General features: G+C 46.3%; 1 protein-coding gene across 1 annotated transcript in view; it reads right to left on the bottom strand.

Moving 5' to 3' along the window:
• The window catches only part of ZNRF3 (zinc and ring finger 3), a 149,347-nt gene extending 145,601 nt beyond the window's left edge, over window positions 1-3,746 (bottom strand). The window contains 3 exon segments of the mRNA XM_021073755.2: window positions 3,255-3,488; window positions 3,490-3,519; window positions 3,522-3,746. Coding sequence (XP_020929414.2) covers window positions 3,255-3,488; window positions 3,490-3,519; window positions 3,522-3,554 — 297 coding nt within the window. The 5' untranslated portion in view covers window positions 3,555-3,746.
• Between the last annotated feature and the right edge of the window lie 8,730 nt (window positions 3,747-12,476).

Raw genomic sequence — 12,476 nt, 5'->3', positions numbered from 1 at the left:
TCTCAAGCGTTTCTAAATATTTGACTTCAAGGGGGAAAAAATTGCATTTCCACTTTAGAACAATCTTTCACCTCTAGCTATGCAAATTTTCTTTGTTTGCTTAACCAATCCACATACCACTAGCCGGTGTTTAATTGGGCCTTTATTTAACATCACTAGCCATGTGAACTGAACAGCAAAGTCTGAAAGTTTCAGATAATGATCTCATTAATAGCAACAAATATGGTTCAAAGATGAAATATGCATCAATATGTCTAAGAACCTTTAAAGTCCCACACTTCAGAACTACAGGAGAAGTGTTAATTTCCTCAGCATTCACATTGCATGCCTGACCCAAGCAAATGGGCTTTAACACTGCATGAATAAATAATAAATAATAAAAATAATTAATAGTATTTCATATCCACACATTGTTTTCACAACTTTCACAGATAAAGATGTCAAAAAAAAAAAAAAACAAACCCCACCTCTCATCTTCCAGAGTACACAGGTGACCCCTAGGAAAGTTATTTAAGACTAAAATGCAGAAGAGAATCAAGACTCCTGGTGACTAATCCTAAGGCTTGAGTCTCTCTCTCTCCCTCCCTCTCCTTCTCCCCACCACACGCACACTTCTTAACCAGGCCTCCCCCTAACCCATGCAGATGAATGAACAGGTACTCTAATTAGGAGTATCTGGGCAAACCAGACTATGATAAGGTACTACCGTATAAACGCGTGCACACACCCACATATTTTCATTGTATACGATAGGGTGGAAAAAAATCAGTACTACATAACAATTTGCCATTTTAGAATTCTCAAAGGAGAGTGTCTCCCAAACAGGTTCTTTTCTCCCCTAAAGCATGAACAACAGTGCTATAGAATCCCTTGGGAAATAACAAAAGGAACACTATAGTGCTATGATTTAGGTTTAGTTAAAGGGAAATGTACTCTGCTCTGAAGACCGTAAGACATTAGACAACAAATTATGCAGAGTTGGGTTTTTTTTTTAAAGACAGTAAATAAAAGGAGGCTTGAAAAGTTCAACAAGGGCACTCAGAATACATGATTAATCTGAAACTGAACACCAATTTGTTTCTTCTACATTTTCATTTCTCACACAAAATGTTAACAGTCCCTCTCAGCAGTCCTAAAACATCAGCTTACCTTACAAAAACCTTCTTCAGGGCTGAGAGGGGCCACACCAGCTCCGTCACTCAGGCAGTATCCGAAGGACTAATAAAAGCGTGCCAGCCTCTGTACACACACAGCCCTGAGAGCCATGCCGGGCTCCTTCTGTGCACATGATGAGGTTTAGCAACTGGGCCTCACAATAAAGTTATTAAAGATATCGAGTGATAACACCACGAAATGACTATTCAGACAGCTCAGATAAACTTACCAACATTACTGTAGTTATAAGGGAATTTAGGACACCTATTAGTGATTGCTTAACAGGTCAACTTATCAAATACCATTTAAGTCATTTTTTCTTTACTTAGCAATTGTTGACTTTTTTTTTTTTTTTTTTTTTTGGCTAGGCTAATGGACTACAAAGGAGTTAGATAAGCACTTCAAAAAGTTTCAAAAGAGAATAGATCCCTTCTGCCAAATTCACACATTATCTCTCCACTCACAAGGATAAAATAGTTACAAATGGTGTGTTTAAACTGCTAATTTTGTATTAAATGGCAAACCCAAGATTATCTCCAAAACATAGCACTACTCATAATGGATAGTTCGGCAGACAAACTACCATGGAGAAAGAGTACAAGTTAAAACACTGCAGATAAAAATCGCAAACTTCAAAAGTCTCCTTCAAAAAGTGAAGTGCCATGTTAAAACATCTTTTCTCTTAGAAGGCTGTAAATCAAACATTTTCTAAAGGCATCAGGCTACAGTGAAAGCCTCAAAGAGAAACAAGGAGTCACAGGAGCAAGCTTTAAGATTCAAACTATGCTTGAAGGTTGTGACTGAAATGTGTAGGAATCCACAGCTTATAAATTAAAGACCATAATTACAGCAGTATCCAAAAAAAAAAGTCCAAAAGCCTTTAACATAGGTGGAGTCACAGAACTCAAACATGTGTTCCCCTTCTCTTTATCCTGCAGAAGTTTCATATGGGGATGCCAAGGACACACCTCAAAGGACCAGGCTGCACAGCTCCCCATCCTATCCATGCAGGGCTTTGAGTCTGCACCAGGGGAGGGGAAAGGAAAAGATGCTTACAGTCACTCCATTCGGTACCCTTCTCTCCATTCATTACTCATCCAAGAGTAAAGTGCAGAAGGCCCAAAGCTTAGAGCACAGCAGCCATACCCTCACCCCCACAAGGTTCAAAGACCAGCCAAGCACGTCCAATTGCCCATTCCAGGCATGCGTATTAACCGCAGTAAGTATACTGGCTGTCTACTAACAAGTTGATAAAAATCACAGCCAAAGAAGCAGGAAGGCATCTACCCACTTCACCATGTGCGGAGGCTTAGGCTAGAGTCCCTCCTCCAAAGAGCCGGGTCAGCTGAAAGCTAGCTCTCCCTTGCCAGCTTCCTTTGGAATGCACACCTCTTTCATCTGGAGCAAGGTAGAGGCCCCATCAGTGAGCGACCCTGTCTCCGGACTTCCAGGCCCTCTGCAGAAGTCCCAGCCGAGGAGCGGGCAGGCTGCCGCCCTCCCATCCTCTGTAATCTGAGGCACGCAGCGAGGGCTGCCTGCTTCGGCCACTCCAGGGCACCCGCGATCCCCACTCCTCAGTGAACTCCCGCCGCTCTCCTGCCTGCAGCTACTCGTCCAGATCCCTGCCACAGGGTCAGCGCCCAGGTGAGGCTGGCGACAGGTTCCAGGGGAGAATGTTGTGCAGACCCTCGGACAAGCCTGACTATTCCCCAAAGGAACATGCATGGGTGAGCACAGTCTGCGACCTGGAACAAGCCACCCCATCCATCATCACTTATCTTTCCAAAGTTGGCATTCAACAGGTAGTTCCCCGGACTTCCACCTGAGGCGAACCGAATGCCTCGACGGCCCAAGGGGGCTGTGAGGACCCGGGGTCCCCTCCCGCTGCCCAACCCATAAGAGGCCGAGCCCCCACGTGCGCTCGCCCCCCGCTGCGGCGCCCCGGAGGCCGCGTCCCGCCCGCCCGCCAGGGAGGGATGCCGCCAGCCTCCTCGCCGCCCCTCCCGCCCTCCCGCCCGCTCGCGGCGGGGTCGGCGGGCGCAGCCCCCGGAGCCATCTTGTGGCGGCGGCGGCGCGGGCCCCGGGCGGCGGGCAGCTACCTGCACAATCTCGCCCTCCGCGCTGAGCGTGGCCCCGGCCCGCGAGAAGCGGCCCGTGAGGCCGGTGGTGTAGGTGGTGTAGTCGCCGCTCGGGCTCGACTCGAACAGCACCACCTCCACGAATGCCGTCTCCTTGGCCCGTGCCGCGCCGGGCCCCGCGGCCGCCAGCAACAGCCCGAGCAGCAGTGGCAGCGGCGGCGGCGGCGGCAGGCGGCGGCCGCGGGGGCCGCGGGGGCGGCGGCGGAGGCGGCGGCGGCGGCGGCCCGGGGCCCCTGGGCGCCCGCCCGAGCGCGGCCTCATGGTCCTGCGGCGGGAGGGCGCGGAGGGCGGGCGCGGCCGGGCATAGTCGCGGGCCGGTTGAGGACCGAGCGCGGGCGGACGCCTACAGCCCCATTGCGGCGGCGGCAGCTGCTTTGTGGGTCGCAGGCTCGGCTCGGCTCCCCCGGCCGTCGCGCCGCGGCCCTTTCATCTGCTCCACGTGAGGGGTTATCCCCGCCCCGGCAACGTCGTGACCCGCTCTCCCCTCCCTCCCCGCGCTCGACCGCCGCTGCCGCCGGGGGGAGAGGGTAGGCGGGGCGGGCGCGCCTGCGGCGGGGGGCGGTGCCGGATGGCCAAACACGCCTCCATGTTCGCCCCGCCCTCGCCATGGCCACGCCCCTCCGGCTGTCTGCGCCCCACCCCTTTCTGTTGCTCCGCCCACCGCCCTTATAGCCACGCCCCTCGTCATAGCTCCGCCTCCACCCTCTAGCCCCACCCCCTCGACCGCGCTCCGCCCTCTGCGGCAGACATAACTCCTCACGGTTGCATGAGTTCGGCGGGAATTTGGATCGCATCCTGTTCTGGGGTGATGTGTGTCCTTTCTGGAGGCCCCACACCCCCAGTCCCTCGCAAGAGTTGTGGTCCTTTTTGGACCCCCGCCCAAATCCACAGTTCCCGGGAGCGGAGCCACCGCACCCGGCCTTCCACCCCTACCCCCACCTCCGGGATCGTAGGACTAGGGCCCCGGCGGTCTGGGGCGGTTTGCAGCTTGGCCATGCCGGGGCGTGACCGGTTCTTGCGCTGGTATCGCTTAGACAGTTACTCTCAAGTCTGTGGGTATGGGAAGGGGAGAGAGGGGGGAGAAAGTCATTAAGCCGTTTGGACTCTGATGGAGATAATCTTTATGCAGCCCCAGAGGCAGTAACCGAAATGCCCCCCTCGAGAGAAGTTCTGAAATTTTGATTATTCTCTCCGTGTGCAGAAGTTGGAAGGTTCCAACACCGCCACCCTTTACGTGCAGAGGATAGCTACCAAATAAACATACCTAAGACACGTGCTCCAGGGCCTTGGGTTCCCAGTCACCCAGAAGATAAACTTTGAATTCTCTTCCGCTCTCAGCATGAGTTTTCCTTTCTCATCTATTCCTCTCTGAGAATCAAACCTTCCTTCAAAATCCAGATTCACTTCCCACTTCCTCCGTGGAGTCTTCCTTCTCTGACCAGAATGGCTTTGTTCAGATGTTTGCAAATACTTGGTTAGGATGATCTGCTTCTACTTGCTACCACACCCAAAAATATTAAAAAAAAGAAAAAAAAGAAAAAGGAAGAAAAAAAGTAAAGAAAGTGCATTGAGAATTGTCTTGGGTAAACAATTTACCAAGGTTACAATTTAAAGTAGAAAAGGTATTTTCAAAATATGGAATAGAAAATACTCTTGAGGGGAGTTCCCGTTGTGGCTCAGTGTTTAACAGATCCGACTAGGAACCATAAGGTTTCGGGTTCGGTCCCTAGCCTTGCTCAGTGGATTAAGGATCCGGCGTTGCTGTGAGCTGTGGTGTAGGTCACAGATGCAGCTCAGATCCCGCGTTGCTGTGGCTCTGGCGTAGGCTGGTGGCTACAGCTCCGATTCGACCTCTAGCCTGGGAACCTCCATATGCAGCGGGAGCGGCCCAAGAAATGGCAAAAAGACAAAAAAAAAAAAAAAAGAAAGAAAAGAAGAGAAAATACTCTTGAAAAAAAAAACCTCACAGGTCTATGATGCTGCATTTGGACCACTCGGAACTTCTGCTCAGGAAGGATACCCCTGGGAAAACAGGGCTTTCTGAGCATGGTGCGTTTTTAGTTTCTCCAGAACCAAGCCTAACCAGTGCTGACCAGACTGGGCAACATCAGTCATGATGGCGGTCTCCCTCTGCTGGAAAAGTCCAGTCCTTAAGGGAGATGTCAGTCACTACAGCTGTCATGACACTTTGCACTATTTGAAATTCAAGGTCACCACCAATTGATGAATGGATAAACAAATGTGGTATAGCCGTACAATGGCATATTCTTCCCCAGGGAATGAGGTACAGATGCGTGCTATAACACAGATGAACCTTGAAAACATGCTAAGTGAAAGAAGCCAGTCACAAAGAACCACATAGTAGCTAATTCCATTTATATAGAAATGTCCAGAATAGACAAATCTACAGAGACAGAAATTAGATTAGAGGTTGCAAGGGACTGGGGGGAGGCAGGAATAGGTAGTGATTGCTAACGGGTTTCTTTGGGGAGTGATAAAAATGTTCCAGAATTAGTTGTGATGGTTGCACAACTCCGAAAATATACTAAAAGCTACTGTTTTACGCACTTTAAAGGGGTGAATTTAATGGTATATGCATTATATCTCAATACAGTTGTTAAACAAAACCATTAGTGGTTTTTCTCATGCACACACATAACACATGGGATACTGTGTCAGGATATTCTGTGTCCTTTGAAGTCTTAGTTCAAATTGCACACCCTCAGCAAGGCCTACCCAGGCTACTCTATTTAAAACAGCCCTGTTCCCCACTCCCAACCTCCCTTGACCTGCCCCACCCATACCCCGTAACATTTATCACCTTCTAACATACTAAATAATTTGCTTATTTATTTGTGTCTCTCCTCCATGCTCCATAAACATGCATGCCAGAGAACAAATTCTACAATGGCAAGAATCTCATCTTATTCACTGACTTAGGCTGAGGCTCCCTGGCCCAGAGACGGTGCTCAATAAATATTTGCTGCATGAATTAATGACTAAATGAATGAGTGATAAGCTCATTGCTGTGTATCCCTCTCATTTTGCAGACATCTGGGGCAGCTTGTTAACAGCTGTTTAGGAGCACTGGGCTTCGTGAGATCAAAATAAATTCTGAATGTGGAGAAGAGCAATATCTTTCCCTCAGGGACTGTGATGAAAACCCAGACAAGGGTCAAAAAAGAAACCGGTTTAGATTTTTTAAATCTGCTTCAAGGAAGGTATGATTAATAAGACACAGGACAGCAATGCAAAGGTAACACAATTCATCTAACAACAGTGTAAAGCTGTTTAGAAATTGAGGTATTTACTGAGTAATGAAACTTCATCACAATATGGTGGGCAGTAAGGGGGAGTTCCGTGGTGGCTCAGCAGGTTAAGGATACAGTGTTGTCACTACCATGGCACAGGTTCAATCCCTGGGCCCGGAATTTCCACATGTCATGGGTACAATCAAAAGAAAAGAAAAGAACTTCAAATAAGAAGTAAGAAACACTGGTCAGAAACACGGGCTGAAAGAGCAAGCTGGATCAAGTGAGAGTGAAGTATTGCCTATTCACTATCCTTCAAGGCACATCCCTAGTAGATCATCCTGAATATAACTGATCTTGTTCCTTTCTCTACTTATCAGCCACAGCTCAGATGAAAATGACAGAGAACAGGTGAGTTAAAGCTCCCAGACCTTGAGCAAATGTCACGGACCGAGGCCAGAAACCGCGCAAATCTTCAGCAAATTTTCTGCCATCACAGTTCTATTTACATGACCAAATAAAGAACTTCAGGGATTTCAGATCCATAAAATTGTATGCTTTCATACCCAAGGAGACTGGATCTGTGCTAAATCAAAACAGACATGGATATTCACTGCAGTGTTGTCTTTAATAATAAAAGATAAGAAACAGTTTCAATGCCTATCAATAGGAGATTAACTAAATGAATTATTTTATGATACATCCATTTAATATATAATGGAACACCTATTAAAAAGTCATTAAAGGAGTTCTCTGATGGCTCAGCAGGTTAAGGATCTGGCATTGTCACTGGTGCAGGTGTGGCCTAAATAAATAAATAGTCATGAAAAAAAATGAAGTACTCTATGAACTTACATAGAATGATCTCCAATACATACCACTCAGTGAAAAAGATGTGCATATGGTATTCTACAATGAAGGGGGGCAGTGAGGAGACAACAAACATGTGAAGACTTGCAAACATTAACTGTGTGAGTTAAATCGACAGATGATAACATTCATTTTTTTCATGCAAATAGAGGCATTCAATAAACTCTATTGGACACCTACCATGTGCCATTGGAATATGAAAAGGCATTGGCCTACCATTATGGAAGGTGTTAGCACTGGGGGACCCTAGGTAATGGGAACATCTGTAGTATTTTTGCAACTTCTTCCTCTAGTTACTTACAAATAAAAATTAAATTTCCAAAAATGGATTGGCCAGTCCTCGTAGTCAAGTCGTTCCCTTCCTTTTTTTCTTTCCTTCCTTTCTTCCCTCCTTCCATCCTTCTGCAAACATTTATTACTATATGGGACAGTTAGAGAAGTCATAAAAGATTTCAATGAAGTCCATTTTATTTTATAAAGTAATTTTAAGAGTTTGAATCTCTTGTTTCTTTAAGGTGATTCAAATTTAAGACATGCTAGCATTCTTCCACAGTACTTATATCTATTTCTGGAAACTTTAATTTATTGTATTTAAAGATCATATAATTCTCTTGAAAGGTACAATAGATGTTACACAGACAAGTAGCGGCAGTTCATTCAAAACTCTTAGAAGTGTCTCTTCTGCCTTTGAAGTATACCATCAATCTATGTCTACTTTGAGCCTTGAGGCAGAAGGCCAATCTGGGCCCCAATTCATCAGTGGTTTAAACCCTGCTTCAACCTGTCCCTGATTTGCAATGGCCACCCATCCGGGAGTCACAAACTCAAACAATGCTCCAGGGGCCAGGCAGGGAATGTGACTGAGTGAGGTGGGCCAGGTGTAAGTAAAAACAATCAGCAAGTGGGATGGTAAATGGCAGAGGGGGCCTCAGGAGAGAATACCCTCGGGAGTGGTGGCCTGGGAACACATGGCCAGTCCAGCGGGCCACTCCCAAGCATCATTGCCCTTGGATATGAGAGCCAGAATTCACAGAGCTTCTGAGTTGTTCAAAAGAAGCCAAAATCCAAATATATTTTTAGTGTCTACTGGTTTTAAAATGTTTGCAATAGATTTAAAATATTTATATTGCTCTGTGGGGCCAAATAAATACATCTACAGGTCCAAAAATAAATATACTTTGGACCCAAAAGACACAGAAGAGAAGCCAGATAAAGCAGATGCTGATTGGACCAGGTCGTAAAACTGTCACTTCTAGGTTGTCAAAGTAGAGAAAGAAGAAGAAACTCTAATATCTGAGAAGTATAATTGCTCCACTATATAAAGGAGTAATTGTATGTGTGAGCTGCACCTTGGCCACAAGAGGAACCTATCTTCAGGATGCAATATTCAATTGAGGTGGAAATGTAATCACATACATACTTGACCAAGAAAGGCTAATAGCAGATGAGGGGGTCATTAGAGCTTTGAAATATAGACAAGTCAGGTTGCTTTTATATTGATTATACCTCTGCTTGAAGATAAAATAGGATTGACTGAAAACACTAGAAGAAAATACAGGCCAATTGCTTGCATTTGTCCAATTGTATAGGACAAGGTGGCTTAGCACAGAGGTGAGTTAACAGGAGTGAAGAGGGTGTCTGGGTGTGAATGCAGAAATGCACACTTCATTGATACTGGGTGGAAAGTCCCATCAGCTTGCTGAAAGGTGGTAATGAACAGGAATTATTGACACAGCATTTCTTCCTCTGGGTAACCACCCTTTCCTGGCTGGTGCCATCTTCTTGGGGCTGTCATTCACAGGGCTCAGCTCTCCAATTTAGGTGGGCATGTGACCTAAAATGGCCAACCAGAGTATTCAACTCTCCTAGCTACAATGATTGGTTCAGAGGGAGGTAATCTAGCAGGGCCAATTAGAATCTTCCCTGAAGTTCAATCTTTCAGTAACAGAGCCAGAAAAGGTCTGTCTTCTGTGGGACCTCAAATCATAATGATTATGTAAATTTAAGGTATTTGTGGCTATTTTCCCCAACCACATAGAAAATGCTGCTACTGTAGAAGAAGAAAGAGAGGCAGAGACAAGCTGAGATGAGACAAAGACGAGGAAGGGTACTGGCTGCATCCCTTGAGCCCCTGGATCTATCCCTGTGATAAAAGACTCATGACAAATACAATAATAAAAAATCTGACTAGTTCAATAACAATTGCAGAATTGCTGCAGCAATAGGGAGTAAACATACAGACATACAGACACACTCACACACATCATGAAACAAAGAAACTCTGAGATTGAGGTAGATTGAGAAGCAATTTTTTTTTTTAAAAACCACACCTCTGGCATATGGAAGTTCCTGGGCCAGGGATCGACTCAGAGCTGCAAATGAGGGCTACACCACAGCCATGGCAACACTGGATCTGAGTCGCATCTGTGACCTACACCACAGCTTATAGCAACAACAGATCCTAAACCAGCTGAGCCACAGTGGGAACTCTGAGAAACAAATTTTGATAAAAGTTATTGAGTCAAACATAGCTTCATCTTGAGGTCACTAGTTTCTATCACCCCTAAACTTATGCAAATCTAGAAAAATGAAAAAGAACCCCAAAGCCAAAAATCCAAAATAAGGAAATATTAAATATTAATGGAGTAGATGAATGAGTAAACAAACAAGTACATACTTAGCCTAGAGTTTCTCATAATTTCAATTTGAGAACACTTAGAGGAAATAATTCCCTACAGATAAAACAACAAATCTGTAATCTCTAAAATGTGACGTGGAGTGCTCACTTCGGCAGCACATATACTAAAATGTGACATGGAATTCAAAGAGGCCCCCCACTTCTTTGCTGAAAAGCACCTTAGAGATCATATCATAATTGATGCTTGCTTGACAGGTGAGAAAACCAAGACCTAGAACCCACAACAAGCAATGTAGATTATACAGCACAGTTTTTCCCAGCCTCCTACATCTTCGCATTTATATGCAAGTGCTCTCCAGCAACAATTAAACACTGGGCATAGATGTGATATGGCAGAGAGAAATCCTACGTGTTTGCTTTATTTGTGTGTTTTGGGTGCCAGCTTGCAACAGTACCACCTTCTCCTGCCCTGGTCAGCTGAAGCCTTGAGGCTCTTAGAAGCCATAGCCCTCAAGTCCCCAAAACAGTTATGTGAGTGGCTTTATTTCTACCTCTCATACTTTTCCCTAGCTCTGGCCCTCTTCCCTGTTTTTATCTAAGATAGAGGGAACACTCCCAGTGAAGGCAGGATTTCTTTACTCTCTCCTCCAACTCCGTCATAGGTTGATTCTCATTGGCCAGAGCTGGTTTACATGCACTTCACTGAACTAATCGCTATGGCCAGGGGGATGGACTATGCAGATTGCCTAGGCCAGGCTCAAGGTGCTCTTCTCTAGAGCTTCAGACAAGGGTCTGGTACCTTCCAACCATGTGGACTGAGGCTGGCTGATGACCAGAGGGGGAATGGTTTTGTAGGCAAAACCTACAAAAGCAAAAATAGATGCCATAGTCATCCTTCCTTCCTTGGCTCCCTACCCCTGTGTGGACAAGTGTTCGTCCTGCTCTTCTTCTGGCATGTCAAGCAGATCCCTTTTATTTTTTTCTTTTTATGGCTACACCTACAGCACATGGAAGTTCCTGGGCTGGGGAGGAATTGGAGCTGCAGCTGCAGGCCTATGCCACAGCCATGGGAATACTAGATCCGAGCTGCATCTGCAACTTACAACGCAGCTTGTGACAACACTGGACCCTTAACCCATTGAGCGAGGCCAGGGATTGAACCCACATCCTCATGGACACTATGTTGGGTTCTTTACCCTCTGAGCCACAGTGGGAACTATCAAGGAGATCCTTTTCAGAGTTTTGATCTCACTGCACAACATTCATCCATTTGTGTGTGTTTCCTCCTTCTAGACTAATTACCCCTTGAGGACAATGACTGTGCTTTTCACTTAGACAATAATCCCTGCCAAGGCCTTTCATGCAGTTGGCACATGATAAATATTTGCTAGGTGAATGAATGACTCTTCGGTCTATGCCAAAGTCAAATTCCATCTTTCAAATCATCCTTCCTACTCCTCTTCTGCACCTTCCACAGCCTATAGTTCAGCAACCACCCCTAAGCCTTCATCCTGCTATTCCCTTGGCCTGATTGCCTTCCCTCCGTTCCCCAAGGGTTCACAATGGAGGGATCTGGAAAAGTTGGACAACCAGTTTGCTGATCACAAGACCTTGTAGTTGAAACTTCTGCGATAGAAACTTTTTGACTAGTCTGCTCAACTTCTCAACTCCACTTTTCTTAAAACATTTTTTTTCTTTTCAGGGCCGCACCTGTGGCATGTGGAAGTCTCCAGGCTAGGAGTCAATTCAGAGCTCTAGCTGCCAGCCTATGCCACAGCCACAGCAATGCCAGATCGAGACTTGTCTACAAACTACACTGCAGCTCATGGCAATGCCGGATCCTTAACCTACTGAGCAGAGCCAGGGATTAAACTTGCATCCTCATGGACATTATTTGGGTTCATTACCGCTAAGCCACAATGGGAACTCCCACTTTTCTTAAAACTAATCCACACTCGAGACTGCATTTGAGCAAAAGGACCCTCCCCTGTGACAGTTGGCTTTCTGGTTGAAGAAGTCAGGACAAGGTACTAGTGAGCCGATGGGCAGTGCTGGAGCCAGGAAGGCTGGGGAGGCCATTTCCCATGATGTGAGATGATAATAGCAACTCCTGATTGTTGAGTATTTATTATGTGCCAAGCTTTGTGCCCTCCATGGTAACCATAGCATCCTGATTTTATCAGTGGGGAAGTAGCTTGCCTGAGGTCACAAATGGTGAGGCCATGGTGTTCCCATCATGGCGCAGCAGGAACGAATCTGACTAGGAACCATGAGGTGGCAGGTTTGATTCCTGGCCTCATTCAGTGGGTTAAGGATCCGGCATTGCTGTGAGCTGTGGTGTAGGTCACAGACATGGCTCAGATCCCTCATTGCTGTGGCTGTGGTGTAGGCTGGCAGCTGTAGCTCCAATTCGACCCCTAGCCT

The sequence above is a fragment of the Sus scrofa genome, chromosome 14 (genome assembly GCF_054392235.1).
Source record: "Sus scrofa isolate SSC_HxYL_T2T_F1_AM1 chromosome 14, Sscrofa_HxYL_maternal_Yorkshire_Landrace_v2.0, whole genome shotgun sequence".
NCBI classification, from domain to species: domain Eukaryota; kingdom Metazoa; phylum Chordata; class Mammalia; order Artiodactyla; family Suidae; genus Sus; species Sus scrofa.
Note: the sequence above shows the minus strand (reverse complement) of the source record. Positions and strands in the feature narration are given on the sequence as shown.